The 17,532-nt window shown below is 44.4% G+C and overlaps 1 protein-coding gene across 1 annotated transcript; it reads left to right on the forward strand.

Moving 5' to 3' along the window:
• The first annotated feature begins 1,135 nt into the window (after window positions 1–1,135).
• On the forward strand, window positions 1,136–17,111 carry ILKAP (ILK associated serine/threonine phosphatase). The gene is made up of 10 exons (XM_073581227.1): window positions 1,136–1,287; window positions 3,223–3,345; window positions 11,092–11,206; window positions 11,797–11,903; window positions 11,974–12,067; window positions 12,151–12,238; window positions 13,387–13,508; window positions 15,127–15,246; window positions 16,174–16,255; window positions 16,428–17,111. The coding sequence occupies exons 1-10, from the start codon at window positions 1,230–1,232 to the stop codon at window positions 16,554–16,556; spliced, it is 1,038 nt and encodes a 345-aa protein (XP_073437328.1). The 5' UTR covers window positions 1,136–1,229; the 3' UTR covers window positions 16,557–17,111.
• The last annotated feature ends 421 nt before the right edge of the window (window positions 17,112–17,532 follow it).

Genomic DNA, 17,532 nt, shown 5'->3' on the forward strand with positions numbered 1-17,532 from the left:
TCCAAGTAAAATAAACTTCTGTGAAATCAAACTGTCCACTTAGGAAGCGACACTGATTGACAATCACTTTCACATGCTGTTCTGCAAATGGAATAGACAACAGATGGAAATTATTGGCAATTATCAAGACACCCTCAGTAAAGGAGTGGTTCGCAGATGGGGACCACAGACCACATCTCAGTACCAATGCTTTCTGGCTGATGTTTTGGTCACTTTTGAATGTTGGTTGTGCTTTCACACTCGTGGTAGCATGAGACGGACTCTACAACCCACACAAGTGGCTCAGGTAGTGCAGCTCATCCAGGATGGCACATCAATGCGAGCTGTGGCAAGAAGGTTTGCTGACTGTCAGCGTAGTGTCCAGAGGCTGGAGGCGCTACCAGGAGACAGGCCAGTACACCAGGAGACGTGGAGGGGGCCGTAGGAGGGCAACAACCCAGCAGCAGGACCGCTACCTCTGCCTTTGTGCAAGGAGGAACAGGAGGAGCATTGCCAGAGCCCTGCAAAATGACCTCCAGCAGGCCACAAATGTGCATGTGTCTGCACAAACGGTTAGAAACGACTCCATGTGGATGGTCTGAGAGCCCAACACCGTGCGGCCCTCCAAAGAAATGCCACCCCACACCATTACTGACCCACTGCCAAACTGGTCATGCTGAAGGATGTTGCAGGCAGCAGATCACTCTCCATGGTGTCTCCTGACTCTGTCACATGTGCTCAGTGTGAATCTGCTTTCATCTGTGAAGAGCACAGGGAGCCAGTTGCGAATTTGCCAATCCTGGTGATCTGTGGCAAATGCCAAGCGTCCTGCAAGGTGTTGGACTGTGAACACAACCCCCATCTGTGGACCTTCTTGATGCCTTGAGACCAGCGAGGACACGTAAGCGAGTGTGGAGAAGCAGTGGTGGCCTGGGCCCATTGACAATGAGTGGAGAACTCATTTAGTTGTGTCATTACTCTGTGAAGGATAACAAGCTCTCTGCACCTTCAATTAAAAGGAGAGAAAAAAATTTTAAGTTAAAAATAAATAAAAATCCTGTGTTCTATCTACGAGCTATTAATAAAGTTTCTTTACAAAGCGGAAGTAGTAATCTCCAGCAGTCGAACGCTGATTGGCTGGCGCTGCACCGGACTTCACGCTGATTTGCTTGTGACTCCGCCTACCGCGGATTTTCCATTCTAATCTCGCGAGAGTTACGGCGTCAGTGCTCTCGACCGGTAGTCCCGGGATGGAGCTGTATGACGAGCTGCCCGAGCCGCCGCGGGCTCCTGGTGAGCGCACAGCCGGTACGTTACTAATCTCACCATGGCGTCATGTGCTGTCAGCGTGGGGGGAATATTTCCCATAGTCACTAATGACAGGGAGGCGCAGAAGCGGCAGAAAAGTGCAAAACCTTCCTTGTGGTGTGCGGTTAACCCTTTCTATCACCAATAATCCCACCAGTGTGACCGCAGTCTGGCGCTGTGTATGGTGTCAGGCGGTCTCATGGGGGCTGGTTACTACAGATGTTCTGTGTAAACAATATCGCACCCCCATCTTTCCCACTTAAAAAATAAATATTAGAAATGGGATATATATATATTTTTTTAAATTAGAAATCTGACGTCCCCCACTGGGGTTCCTCCACAGATCCCAAAGTATTATTTGTTCGTGCCGTGCGCAGCCCTGCCGTGCGCAGCCCTGCCGTGCGCAGCCCTGCCGTGCGTTGTGCCTGCCGTGCGTTGTGCCTGCCGAGTGCTGCCCTGCCGTGCGTTCTGCCTGCCATGCGTTGTGCCTGCCGTGCGTTCTGCCTGCCGTGCGTTGTGCGTGCCGTGCGCAGCCCTGCCGTGCGTTGTGCGTGCCGTGAGCAGCCCTGCCGTGCGTTGTGCGTGCCGTGCGCAGTCCTGCCGTGCGTTGTGCGTGCCGTGCGCAGCCCTGCCGTGCGTTGTGCCTGCCGTGCGCAGCCGTGCGTTGTGCGTGCCGTGCGCAGCCCTGCCGTGCGTTGTGCGTGCCGTGCGCAGCCCTGCCGTGCGTTGTGCGTGCCGTGCGCAGCCCTGCCGTGCGTTGTGCGTGCCGTGCGCAGCCTTGCCGTGCGTTGTGCGTGCCGTGCGCAGCCTTGCCGTGCGTTGTGCCTGCCGTGCGCTGCCGTGCGTTGTGCCTGCCGTGCGCAGCCCTGCCGTGCGTTGTGCGTGCCGTGCGCAGCCTTGCCGTGCGTTGTGCGTGCCGTGCGCAGCCTTGCCGTGCGTTGTGCCTGCCGTGCGTGCCGTGCGTTGTGCGTGCTGTGCGCAGCCCTGCCGTGCGTTGTGCCTGCCGTGCGCTGCCGTGCGTTGTGCGTGCTGTGCGCAGCCCTGTCGTGCCTGCCGTGTGCTGCCCTGCCGTGTGTTGTGCCTGCTGTGCCCTGACCTGCCTTGCGTGCCCTGACCTGCCTTGCGCGCTCTGCCCTGCGTTGGGTGCTCTGACCTGATCTGCCCTGCGTTGGGCGCTCTGACCTGATCTGCCCTGCGTTGGGCGCTCTGACCTGATCTGCCCTGCGTTGGGCGCTCTGACCTGATCTGCCCTGCGTTGGGCGCTCTGACCTGATCTGCCCTGCGTTGGGCGCTCTGATCTGCGTTGTACATTTTGTGTTCTCTTTTTAATTGTTTTTAAGTTGTCTGTCGTTGTCCTAACTTTTCATTTAAACTTTATACTCTTATTCATATACATTTATTATTTCATGGGCAGCATATATTTTTCTGTGCAGCGCTTCTCCCCTCATGCAGCACCCTTAGTTTATTGTTGCTGTGCCCACTGCTCCTTTTTCTTTTTTTCCATATAATGAGTTTACAAGACTGATTTCAACCATCTTTAGCTGTGTGTAGGACCACTTATGGGGACCTCTATATGATTTAATGGGGTATAGGGAAAGGAACAAACACTTCTAATTAGAATATGCAGAGCAGTGATATAAATGTATAGGTCAAAAACTCACAATTGCCTAACTTCTTATACTCCTTTGCTTTCTGTCTGAATGCCTTATATCTTTGAATCCCAAAACATAAGCTCTAATGTTATGATGCTAAATAAAAAAACAACAAAAAAAACCTCCCTGCCTTCTGCTCCATTCAGTCCATTATTTGTGTTTTATATGATTTGCATTCTTTACCTCCAGATCTCGGCTCCATATTTGCTTTTATTACCTCTGTTTCACCCTTGTATGTTCTTTCTATGATGGTCCGTGAGTAATCCAAGCCATGCTCTTCCAGCCCCAACAGGATCGCCCCCTGACCTCGGACCTCTGAACGGTAACTCTAGGGGAAAGCGAAGAGCAGAAGCCAGTGACTTGGACGGCTGTGAGGGCACGCACCAGGAAAAGAAAGTTTGTAAAGGTTTTCACACAACGTAACACTGCACATGGAGTTTGTGTGTCCTGTAAACTGTGTATCTTATGATCACATATGGGGGTGGTCCTGATGTCTTGTAACTTTTCCTACTCCATATGCTCAGAGACTAATAAAATGAACCGAGCATTCACACCCCCTCCCTGGGTTAAGCACTGCCTCTTCACTGATTCTCCAGTGGTTTGTGGTTTGCAGAGGTAATGTCATGTCTATAAACTGCAGCCAATCAGCATCCCATGCCTTCTACACAGGAAGAAACACTCAGGCCTGTCATTGGCTGCAGTTCTATAGACGTGACATTATCATTGCGGCCAATCTGCAAAGACTAGGGCAACGGTGAAGAGGCAACGCTGGACCTGGTGGATGGTGATAAATAGAAGCTCAGTTTTTTTCTTTTATTAGTGTATGAGCCAATGGAGTATGAAGTATGGACTTGAGATTTATGCTGCTTCAGTATTTCAGATAAACCACTTTGAAAACCCGGCTGGGTACTCAGATGATTAGTCTAAGCCAGGTCATCAGAGAGATTTCGCTCCACTCTCCAGGCTGACAAGTACAGCAGGTGAAATAAGTATTAAACACGTCACCAATTTTCAAAGTAAATATATTTCTAAAAGTGCAATTGACATGAAATTCTCACCAGATGTTAACAACCCATCCAATCCACACAGGCAAATAAATCAAACCATACTTGTGCATAAATTAAGTTTTGTGTAATAATGAGATATAACACAGGGAAAAGTACTGAACACATGAAGAAAGAGAGGTGCAAAAATCTATCAGTAATTAGAAAGCAATCCTGCCACTTAGTGAAAAATAACATCAGCTAGTTCAACTGATGGTCTATGAAAAGGTACCACACAAGAAACCTCTTATCTTGGGTCAAGCCAGTGAGCTGTCTCAAAACCTTTGCAATCTTATTGTTGCATAACATACAGATGGCATTGGTTGTAGAATAATTTCTAAATTACTGAAGGGTCTAGGGAGTACTGTTGGGGCCATAATCTCAAAGTGAAAAGAACATAATTTCACCATAAACCGGCCACTACCAGGTGCTCCCCGCAAGATTTCAGACCGAGGAGTGAAAATAATCATCACAAGAGTTGTTCAAGAGAAAAGGACCACTTGAGGAAAGCTACAGAAAGACCTGGAATCAGCAGGTACAATTGTTTCAAAGAAAACGTTAAGTAATGCACTCAACCTCTGTGGCCTGTATGCACGCTCACCACGCAAGACTCCATTGCTTAACAAAAAGCATGCTCAAGCGCGTTTCCAGTTTGCCCAACAACATTTAGACAAGCCTGTTAAATACTGGGAGAATATAGTCTGGTCAGAGGAGGCCAAAATTGAACTTTTTGGATGTCGTAGGCACACGCCATGTTTGGAGGCCAAAGGGCACTGCATATCACCCCCAAAAAACACCATACCAACAGTGAAGTTTTGTAGGTGAGAACATGTTGGTGTGGAGCTGTTTTTCAGCATGCATCTCTGGCAAACTTAAATTAATTGGAGGAAGGATGAATTAACAAATGTACCTGACGTAAAAAAAAATTTATGTAAGGAACTGTAGCTGATAGATCATAGAAGGAGCCCACGAAGCCTTCAGGATTTTTTAGTGTTTGATGTAGAAGAATGTGACAAACCAGCTTCATGTGAATGGGATTTGTGGACCCCTCCAGGGCTCAGCACTCTTATCCACCCATCTTTCCCACACATGGTTTTAATTAATTGTGAGCTTTGCTTGGTTTCCTTTTCACTCCCCGTTCACATGAGGCTGGCTTGGTACGTAGAGGTAGGACATTTAGTGGTTAGGGACCATCCATATTAAAAGGTCAACTTGACATGGTTGGATGGATTTTGTGGTGCCTCACACTTCTAATGTTTGCAGCAATATTGGCATATATATAGTAATTAGTCGCACTGTGCTGATGAATTGTGTATGTATATGTTAGTATATTGGCCACATAGCATATTTGTGCATCTATGAATGAATTTAATGACAAGTGTCATCCTTATAAAAGTGTGTGTACATTGGGAGGCCTGTCAGTCTGGTGGATCAGGGTGAGAAATCATCATTATCCAAAACACATAATTCCCTCCCCGCTGGGTTTTCAAAGGTTTCCTTTAATTCTAATTTTTGTAAATGCACCATTTAAAATGTTTGTTTTTTTCTTTTTTTTTTTTTTTTTTATCTGGTTTAGTTAACAAGCTATAGGATCCTCTGTACCATTGTATAAAACGGCTCGTAGCCCGTGGATATTATGTGCAATTGGGGTTTTCCGGTTTGTACTGCAGTGTATTTCCCTTTATGTAACTTTAATATAATGCACCACGAAGTGAATTGCTATCACTATCTCTTTTTTGCGCATAGGGCTCACAATCTGGTTTTCTTATCTGATGCATTTTCGGATGTGGATCTGGATGTGGATCTGGAATAAACCCACATTATAACACATACAGGCGTCATACAGATATTGGACCATGTGCGCACACAAATGATTAGTTGCAGATCTGCACTGAAAATCTGCACATGCAATGGGGTTTAAAGCTGCCATCAGGTGTCATATGCTGCCCTTTCTGAGGGTGAGTGCATTCACATGGCGCCAAGATGTTAATTTTGGGGAGTCTGTTTTTTAGGGTATACCCTGTCTGTCCCAAGGTTTTTTCTTTTGTCAATATCCACTGTAAAATCTGCATGTAAATCTACGGCAATCACAGAATCTTGCACATCTGCTTATCTTAACCAATTCTAGTAAAGTCAGAGTAGAGGTAGTGACGCAGGTGATTGACCTGAATTCTTCCAAACTCATCACTGCAGTCTGTTCCCACACCGGACCACCGAATACCCACACAGCACATGTCACAGCTATACCCACAGTTGTGCCCTTAAAGGATGTAGACCAAAAAGTAAGGGTTTATTCATATGGTCATTTGTCTGCTGTGTGTGTACACATGGACAAAGAGTTTGATGTATCAAATTGGGACAAATGACCCCCTAAAAAGTGAGCCAGTCTTGGTGCATATTTGTTTGGACCATTCTGCACAACAGTCATAAGATATATGGTCTGTGGACAGCTTCCAATACCTGGCGAACTGCTGTTAGATCCGGTCAGGAGACCTGTCAATGATGCCAAGTCTTGTGGTCCGAACACAGAGTAACTGTATCACCGTAGTGGGAACCCGGCCTCGTAGGAATTTTCATGAAAACGTCCTATTATCAGACAACGTAATATGGCACTGACCTCGTATTTCTGCACATAGCTCAACACTGAAGAAAAGTCTGGTGGCCAGGATTGTAGATGAAGTATACTAGATGGGCCGTGCGGTGGCTCAGTGGTTAGCACTGCAGCCTTACAGCGCTAGGGTCCTGGGTTCAAATCCCACCAAGGACAAGGACAAATCCCACAATCAAGGACAACATCTGCAAGGAGTTTGTATGCTCTCCCCATGTTTGCGTGGGTTTCCTCCGGGTTCTCCGTTTTCCTCCCACACTCCAAAGACACACTGATAGGGAATCTAGATTGTGAGCCCCATCAGGGGGACAGTGATGATAATGTGTGCAAACTGTAAAGTGCTGCGGAATATGTTTGCGCTATATAAAAATAAAGATTATTATTAGATGTATTATACTCCGGGGCCAGGCCAGGAAGCCAGGTGGTGTCGCTGGATCCTGACCACGTTTTCTTGTGTGTTTTGGTGGGCCAATAAATGTTGGGGCTTAGGTGATTCCTGACTCATAGCTCATCAATGTTAGATTGGGGTGATCTGACCACTTGGAACAACTGATTAGTAAAATGAAAATGAAAGGGCTTCGATAGTACCCATAATACCATCTCTTTGGAGCACCATTGTCCCATAACTCTTCTGACTGGTGGTGGATTCCAGAGCACAGCCCCACCAATCAAACACTGTTGCCCTATTCTAAGGCTAGGGTAACAGGAGCGCATGTTCTCTCAGATCAGCGAATCAGATCGATTATGCCAATGACACTCTGATCAGAGTGTGATCACACTGAGCTCCGATTCTCTCAGATGAGCAGAAGATGGATGAAAAAAGTCTCCATTTTGTCAGTCAATGGAATTTAGACTGCACACTGTCATCCGAGTGCAGTCCGATGTTTTCGACTGACTCATTGACTTGTATGGCCCAGTGCATTCAATAACGGCCAAGGAAACAATGTGACTTGTGTGCACAACCCCATAGACTAATGTTGGTCCAAATGCAATGTGATGTTTTGTTGGATCGTACAAAGACCGAAAATACTGTCGTCTGCATAAGCCCTAAGGGATTACTGTCAGTGTTAAATTTCTAAAAAGCCCCTTAAAGGGAGTGACTGTTCGAATAAAGTGCAGGCACTCAGCGCCCCCTTGGCATAGCCAAACATATATGTGCACCTTCCCACCTACTTATTTTCTTTCTCTCTCCATCCCCTCTCTTCTTTGGCTTTATAGAGCTAGAGAACGGTGGAGATACATGGAAAACAAGCTGCTGGGAAGGGGCACTTTAATGTTTGGCCACACCAAGGGAGTACCGAGCGCCTGTGCTTGGTGACTGTGCTGACAGTCCTTTTATTGCTATATTGGCTATTGAAAGTCTGGATCTCATTGGCTTCAACTAGGTAACTTGGTCTATGGGATCTAGTAGGGTAGCTTAGCCCACCTAAAGTGGTCTTAGACCACCATCAGTGATAGAGGAGCCAGAGACTTTTATTAATAAATGTTGGACAGTGTTGAAATCACATTTACATTGTCAGTAATACTGAATCTTGCCTTGAGACAACAACTTGTATCTGTGCTGTAGTCATAACTTTAATGTGGCAATAGAACATGTATTTTATTTGATTTGCTTATATGGCGCCATTAATTCCACAGCTCTGACAGACATTGTCATCACTGTCCCCGATGTGGCTCACAATCTAGATTCCCTATCAGTATATCTTTGGCTTGTGGGAGGAAACCGGAGGAAACCCACGCAAACACGGGGAGAACATACAAACTCTTTGCAGATGTTGGACTTTGGTGGGATTTGAATTCAGAACCCCAAAACCACTAGGTCACCCTGCTGCCCTTGTATGGATTTCTTTACTTCTGTCACAGCCTCATTCACTAGATTTTTTTTAATTAAAAAAAGCAATATGTGAACTATCATTATAGAAGCTCTGGAGAGCTATAGGTGAAATGAGCCTTGCTGGCAGCTGAGGCCGCAGCCCTCGTGAGCAGAAGGATACGGCTCTGTAGTGCAAGTGCTTCTCACTAAATTAAATTAGAATATCATCAAAAAGTGAAACTCATATAGAGTCATTACACACAGAGTGATCTATTTCAAGTGTTTATTTCTGTTAATGTTGATGATTATGGCTTACAGCCAATGAAGACCCAAAAGTCATTATCTCAGTAAATTAGAATACTTTACAAAAAACACCTGGAAAGGCTTCGTAAGCATTTAAAAAGGTCCCTTAGTCTGTTTCAGTAGACTCCACAATCATGGGGAAGACTGCTGACTTGACAGATGTCCAGAAGGCATTCACTGACACACTCCACAAGGAGGGTAAGCCACAAAAGGTCATTGCTAAAGAAGCTGGCTGTTCGCAGAGTGCTGTATCCAAAAATATTAATGGAAAGTTGAGTGGAAGGAAAAGTGTGGTAGAAAAAGATGAAAAAGCAACCGGGATAACCGCAGCTTGAAAAGATTAAGAAAAGGCCATTCAAAAATTTGGGGGAGATTCACAAGGAGTGGACTGCTGCTGGTGTCATTGCTTCAAGAACCATCACACACAGAGGTATCCAGGACATGGGCTACAAGTGTCACATTTCTTGTGTCAAGCCACTCATGACCAATAGACAACACCAGAAGAGTCTTACCTAGGCCAAGGAGAAAAAGAACTGGACTGTTGCTCAGTGGTCCAAGGTGCTGTTTTCAGATGAAAGTAAAATTTGCATTTCATTTGGAAATCAAGGTCCCAGAGTCTGGAGGAAGAGGCCACAATCCAAGCTGCTTGAGGTCTAGTGTGAAGTTTCCACAGTGATGGTTTGAGCAGCCATGTCATCTGCCGGTGTACATACACTGTTTTATCAAGACCAATGTCAGCGTAGCCGGAAATTTTAGATCACTTCATGCTTCCCTCTGCCAACAAGCTTTTTGGAGATGGAAATTTCATTCTTCAGCAGGACTTGGCACCTGTCCACACTGCCAAAAGTGCCAATACCGGTTATAAAAACAACCGTATCACCGTGCTTGATTGGCTAGAAAACTCTCCTGACCTTAACCCCATAGAGAAACTATGGGGTATTGTCAGGAGGAAGATGAGGGACACCAGACCCAACAATGCAGACGAGTTGAAGGCTGCTATCAAAGCAACCTGGGCTTCCATAACACCTCAGCAGTGCCACAGGCTGATCACCTCCATGCCATGCCGCATTGATGCAAAAGGAGCCCTGACCAAGTATTGAGTGCATTTACTGAACATACATTTCAGTAGGCCAACATTTACAATTTTAAAATCATTTTTCAAGCTGGTGTTATAAAGTATTCTAATTTACTGAGATAATGACTTTTGGGTTTTCATTGGCTGTAAGCCATAACCATCAACATTACAGAAATAAACACAGGAAATAGATCACTGTGTTTCTAACGACTCTATATAATGAGTTTCACTTTTTGCGTTGAAGAACTGAAATTAACTTTTTGAGGATATTTTAATTTAGTGAGAAGCACCTGTATACCAGAAGTGTTTAGTAATTGGTTTGTGATGTAGGAACAGCTGCAGCCACAAGGGGGCAGAAGACAACACACGAATCCATAATGAGCTGCTAGAAGTGAAGTGACAGTGTATTAGTCTTCCCAAAATCTACATCCAGTTCTATGGTAAGATGTCACTTTATGAATAAAGCCCAAGAAAAGTCACCCAGAATGAGAAATACAACGTGACCTCTGCATCTTATATGGATTTGTTGGGTAGACCTGCCTTTACCAGGAGATTTATAGTAATGATTGAGGAGTTGTTCCCATCTTTTACAGTGATGGCATTCTGCTAGGATATGTCATCGCTGTGCTGATTCATTCTCAAGATCATGGGGGCCTGAGGGCAGACCACCATTGTTGAAAAAATGATGGAAGATGAGGTGGAAATAATCCTTTATTATTTGGGGGGTTTTATTTTGTCTTTGGTATCCTCTTAATTATATGTATCATGGTAGTATTGATGGTCAATGGTTTTCTGGCACAGATGGGCATTAGCTATCCAATATCTTATGGCATAAAACTTGTCTTCACTCTTGGTCAAAAAGACCTGCGCTCCCATGTGACGGCTGCCAGCCCAAATGGTGATCATGGCTCCTGACTAGTTCTTCCTACGTTCTGATGTGAACATATATTCCCTTAAAAACAGACTTTAATATTTAGATCTTTAATATTAAGATTTTCTTCCTAAGTTCTGCCCTGGCAATGTGAGGCTGCACGCTGAGACACTGACCGTAGATCATGCTAGCGCCTGTGTTATCAGTACGGCCTAGTGAATGGAGCAGCAGAGACTCTTTCAATTAGCTCAGGTCCTCATAGATCTTGTTGTGCACCGCCGGCCTCCACACAAGTAAGGCAAGTGGCACGCTGCGGCTGAAGCCACCCTGCATGATGAGGTAGTGCCAGTCACACTGCCATATGCAAGACGTGCAATGTCTGTGAGCAATTACTTACTTGCAACTTTGTTCTCTGCTTTCTTTTTGTCCCACTATGTAGGAATTTTGTCTTTAAAAGCTCATGTAGCAGAAAGGAGGGGAGAGAGGGAAGAATTACAGGATGCTCACACGGTGTGCGACCTCAGCGAGGAGTGTCGGCCTGTGCTGGCCAACATGTAAGTATAAGTCATGGTAGTCTGTGGCTTCAAGATCAATGATCTTTATACAGAATCAGTCCATTGGGGGTCCTCCTCCGCACAACCCCACAGTCCACTGATTGAAGTAGCTGTCCCGCTCCAAGGCCGGGACACACGCTCAAAAATACTGACTTTGCTGAATTTTTTCCTGAAAATGTCTGCACCAAATTATGCAATAGCAATCTGCAGTGATTGTTGCTTTTTTTTTTTTAATGCACGATTTTGTTGCAGAGTTATTACAGAAAAGCCTGGATTCGGCATTTTTTTTCAGGTTTCCCATAAACAGCTTATAGAGAAAAGTGTACAGTTCAAGAACACCATTTAATGCACATTTTACAGAAGTTTTCATGAAATCATTATTACTTTGCTTGACCTGTTAATTGTACTGGATTTTCTACACAAAAAAAACAAAAATGCAGTGTTTCCGCTCTGTGTGAATGTGGCACCCCTGTGTAATGTGTGTGGTGACTGCCGATGGTACCTCAGCACTCGCCTACTCATCTCAGGGATAACGGACAAAGCTGGTAATGGCGGCTGTAACTGCACGCTGTGGGGTTTCCATCTTGCAGATCACGCCTTTCATACTATGCAGTATTTGATGGCCATGGCGGGAGTCGGGCAGCACGATATGCAGCGCACAATCTGCACCTTAATCTCGTGAAGAAGTTGCCTCGCGGTAAGTCACAGTTTTGGCGTTATGGCCCTCAGTAATAACAGACAACGGTTCATGAGTCCTCTCTTTACAGGAGATGGAGGCAGCGTGGACAAGACCATAAAGAAGAGTCTGCTTGAGGCTTTCAGGCATACTGATGAGGAGTTTCTGAAGCAGGCAGCCAGCCAGTTGGTGTCTTACTGATTTCTGCAGCAGTAGGATTTAATTCCTCTTAGCATTGTTGCCTTGTGATTTCTGTTTTATTCTGTAGGAAGCCAGCATGGAAAGATGGCACAACGGCCATTTGTGTACTGGTTGCAGATAACGTCCTCTATATTGCCAACCTTGGGGACAGCAAGGTGATTACTAAACCCCTTTTTTTTTTTTTTTCCTCCCGATCTAAAAATGCCTCCTGCTGCAGTAGAGCTAGCCATGTACTTGTCTGTTCCCTTGTAAGTCCTTACTTGTTCCTTTATAACTCGCTAGTCCCATTTAGACAGCCTCTTTTTAGAGTGCATTTGTCACCTGGAAAAAATGTTGTTAATCTGGAGGGTAATAGCGTTACCTTGCCCGCACTTAGCTAAACGCTGCGGGGAGAAAATTAACTTTTATTTCCCTCGTCGGCATTCCGGTTACAGTCACCTCTGAGTATAGAGAGCAGCGGCTGTAAATGGACCACCATACTGACTGATAGTCGGTCCCAATGCAGAGCCAGTTTCAGTCGGGCCAGTGGTGAGGTTACAGCCACCACTCTCTATACTCAGAGCGTTGGCTGAACCGGCGGCGCCCCCGTGACTGAAAGCGGAACCCTGCAAAGGAGAATAAAATTCATTTTCTCTCTGCAGCGCTCCTCTAAGTGCCGGCTCAAGGCCGGTTAATAACTCTATTAACCCTATATCTGCTGGTTAATAGTGTTTTTCCTGGTACCAGGTTCCCTTTAAACACAACGAACCAGCGATGAGGTTACAGGTCAGACTTCTCAAGTACCCAGTGATTAGTTGTTATTGCAATGGGCCAAGCCTGGACAGATATTTCCTTTGTGGCAGATAAATAACATTACATGGCAGCCATTCAAATGAATGTGTATCTAGCAAATCCAGGGAAGGTCGAGGAACATCAGGGCGACATTTAGTTGCCATTGTATTTGGACTGCTGTCCAAATAGCATGAGACAGTCTGTGACGTGAATTGTGAGGCTGTGGCTTCTTAGATGAGTAGGAACATGTGAGATTTGATGCGCAGCAGAGGGTAAAAGCCACAATGAAATCAGATTTGAGATTTTGGTTCAGATCTGCAGTACTGGTCCATTTGCTCTACATAGGTTTGTTTTTTTTGCAGTGTGTGGATGAAATATTGTAAAGTCTCATCCACAATAGTGGTACTTTAAAAAGCGGCCAGTATTATTCCTACTTGTTTGCATACCCTTCTGCCTTGGCATAAATCTTAGATTTTGTTACACTTCTGCCTTTTTTATTCCAGTTATCTTATGTATTGTGTTCCTTATCCAGGCTTTGCTCTGCAGAATGAATGAGGAAACCCAAAAACCCACCGTTTTGAGTTTGAGTAAAGAACATAATCCCACCCAGTATGAAGAGAGGATGAGAATCCAAAGAGCAGGCGGCAATGTGAGGTGGGCACCTCTACAATGTGTCACATAAACGTACATCTGGCTGTTTGCAGGGAATGCAGACAAAAACTTTTATTCTCAGGGAATCCTAAAATTGTCATTTACCTGTATCATCCACATAACCATATACCTGCCTTGGAGGGTATTGGGAGAAACTGGCTTATGCTTCCTGAGATGTTCTTAAGTTTTCGTGTCTACAATTATTTCTTGACGTTCTGCCTTCAGGGTGGAGGAGCCCCTCGCTCTCGGGTGTGTACAGTATTCTGCAGAATCAGTAAATTCTGTGAAATGCCAGGCAGTTATCTGTATAAGCCACACTGCCGACGCCGCTCTGCCCGAGGGTTCAATTTGCTAAAAAAATTTCACCAAGATATGGACTGAGCCATGCCTCCCTGCTGAAATCTTACGTAACACTCCAGCTAAAGATATGCAGACTACTTTCTTAGGGAGAGCTTTTTTTTTTCTTCTTGCTGCTTCTTTGCCCGCTCAAAAATATGGTTTTATAAGCAGTAAAGTAAAACCACACAAATCACTACAGCTTTCTACATAACTTTGGAGTGTTGAAGGATTTTGTACACATATAGACACTTGCTAGCGCAGGCAGTAATATTGGGCGAGAAGGTCAGGTTCATATGCAAGTCATCATAAAGGCGACGGATGGTGCAGAGGTCTGGTCTTGGTGCAGCCACTAGAGTTCCACCCAAACTCTTCTAACCATATTTTTGGGGGGGATCCCTTTATTCACAAGTGTACTATTGTTCCCAAACTGTTGCAACAAAGTTTGAAGCTTTCAATTGTGTAATGTCCCTGTGTGCTGTGACTTTCGTCATTACCCCTCCTACCAAGTATTACATAGGACACCAGGGTTCTGATAGGTAGTGTTCTCAGAGCCATTGCTAAACCTAGATTCGTCCAGTGTGACTTGTGATTCATGACTCTGAACAGCATACTGTCATTGCTTCAGATACTTCTTGGGCGGACGTCTCTTCAGGACATAGTTTGGACCTAATTGGCCAATTTCTATGGGCTCCTCACTTAGCGCCTGTGTTCCCGCTCTGTTTTCACGATGTACCTTTTCTTGGCTGTGTTTTTATTATTCATAGGCACATCACAATAATACTATTACATTAGCGCTAAAAGCTTTGCATGACCCTGGTCCATCAGCCACATTGGTAGTCTGTGCACGCAGGACCCAATCCTTGAAACACACTTCTTATTTATTGAGCTATTGTCCATCATCCATGGATTACCAATGTGGTCATTGGACCAAGGTCCTGCTAATCTTTTTGCTCGCTCTAATTACTAAATACGTACATACATCAGCTTTATTCTGATGCTGAGAAGCAGTAATAAATGTAACTTCTTGTCTCCGTTATTTGGTCATGCCTGGTCTTAGTGGCACATTTAATAATGGAAGTGTTTTAGGAGTTCTCATGACTGTAGTGTGGGGAAACAAATATAACAGGGTCTGTAAATGGCCCGTAATATAAGTAATGGCAATAAATAAAATAAAGGACACCCAGATTTGGGACAAAGTTACTTTTTCTAATTTGGGTAAAACCCTGCATCTGGTTTTCTGGTAAATTTCTTTAAGAGCCACATATGCTCTTCTGTTAAACAGAGATGGTCGTGTCCTTGGGGTGTTGGAGGTGTCACGCTCACTAGGAGACGGGCAGTACAAGCGTTGTGGTGTTATCAGCATCCCAGACGTCAAAAGGTGTCCACTGACTGACAGTGACAGGTAAGTAAGGCCATCATTCTCCAGCACTTTGGCTACTCGGCCATTTATCTTACTGCCTTAAGGCCTTTTAATAGCTCTCAAGTGGCTATAATCAGTCTTCTCTATATACGTTCCCACTAGACAAGTGTATTTTTCAATTGGATATAATGGAAACCACAAGACCCCACAGTGTGTAGCCAGCAGTGGTGGCCACAGAAAGTGGTTGTCTCTACTGGAAGTTTGGAAACGTGACATGTTCTCCCTGGGTAGAGAACAAGTGGTAATACACCATGAGAATCTTGCTCCAGCTTATTGCTCTGTTTAGTAATTACTTACATTCTCCATGAAATTTAAAATTTTTGAGTGTCATTTTCTTCTAACTTTATGCCATAATGTCGAGTTGTAGGAACATATCTAAATGACAATGGTAGCTATTGCCCTTAGTTGTCAGATTATACACTTTGAGGAGGAATTAGAGGAGCACAACGCAGATGCATCACAATTGATATTTTAGACCACGAGTAATATGCCTTTCTAGAATTGCATTGGTATTTTGGTTCCTCATATTGTAGCCTCTTCACAAGTTTGTAAATCATTGATTATAAGCGTGACTTTACCATATGACCCGCTTATATAACCAGCACTGTCCAAAACGGAGAACGACCCAAACAGAGAACTGATAGATCCAAAGTTGTGACAGTCCGGTTACATTTTTTTTTTTTTTTTCGTATATGTACCTACCTACTGTCAATGTAATGCCTTTATGTATCTGTATTTGTACTTGTTACTGCCTTGCTGCTGTAATGCTCTGAATTTCCCCATGGTGGGACGATTAAAGGATTATCTTATCTTATCTTAGTTCTCCCTTGCTCTTGAATCCTTTGTCGATGCATGTTCTTTAAGGATCGTCTCACATGTTGTATTGATACTTCTTGTATTTGTTTCAAGGTTTGTTTTATTAGCCTGTGATGGACTTTTTAAAGCCTTCTCAGCAGATGAAGCGGTGAACTTCATCCTCAGCCATGTTCAGGTAGGTTTCTATCGCAGGAAATCTGTGCAGCTTATGGCGATACTTATTAAAGGGACATTCCAGGAAAACTGATATTGTGACGGCAGTGCATGGCTTCTGTGCCTATTCCTTCTGGAGTGCCTCTTAAAATGAGTCCAGTCTAATCTGTCTGTAAAATCCTTATCATCTACAGGAGGAAAGTTCTGAATCTGAAGACATGGATGCTCGATATGAATCTGCCTGCCACCGCCTCGCAAATGAAGCTGTGCGCCGGGGCGCCGCCGACAACGTCACTGTGCTTGTAGTGCAGATAATGCACTGATATGGTGAAAGGGTGGTGGCGATTAAAAAAAAAAAATACATTACGTTAATGCCAGGTCCACATGGGAGGGTGGTGGTGAGGCAGAAAGCCACATTACTACGTTATCTAGAAATTATGGCATTTTTTAGCCCAATAATTTCTCCCTTTGAAGTCGGCTAGGGAAAGATGTGCAGCTCTATATTGTGAGAAATACCCCGCTCATTTCAATGGCATTCTGTTCATCCTTTTTTGGAAAAAACAAGATTGTAGAACCCCCCCAACCTGACTGTGCGGACCCCAGTGCAGCGACGGCCTTGTCTTTCCACCTGGATTATCAATAAACCTCTGAAGTTCTTTTCCATCAGAGACTTCATTCAGCACCGTGCCATTATGAAAGCTTTTCACTGAAATACTGGGATATGACGGATCTCTGGATTTTTGTTAAGGTAAAGATAAATTATTTATACTTGGAAGCCTGTGAGGTCGGTACATATTATACCATCCCACAATACCATTATTGTTTGTGACATTGAGTTTTTTGATCCTGTATATTTCAGTAAAATATTTCACATTTTATTCACTCTGTGACATTTTATTTCACAATTTTCATTTTTTAATATTCACATATGAATCAAAAATTCGGTGTCAGGATTTTTTTTTTTTTTTTTCTGCTGCAGCAGACATTGCAGAAATTGCTGTGTTTGTAGACTATCCAACATGGCCACAAAATAATACGGACTTTGGAATAAACTGATATACTGCACCACCCTCTCAGACCCTGCACTAGGTAAAACACAGCCTGTTAGTTTTTCTTTGAAGGTCTTTTAAAAATTGCAAATATGGCGGTGATTTCATCCTATCTACACCCTACGATTAGAAGGGAAGCCCCACCAGCGTCGCACCAGTTAAAGGGAACCTGTCATCAGAAAGAAAGGGTTGTTAACCTGCAGATATGACGTTAGTCTGCAGGTTAATAGCGTTATTAACCTGCCTGGCG

Source organism: Dendrobates tinctorius, unplaced genomic scaffold (genome assembly GCF_039654945.1).
Source record: "Dendrobates tinctorius isolate UK_male_01 unplaced genomic scaffold, ASM3965494v1 ptg000069l, whole genome shotgun sequence".
NCBI classification, from domain to species: Eukaryota; Metazoa; Chordata; class Amphibia; order Anura; family Dendrobatidae; genus Dendrobates; species Dendrobates tinctorius.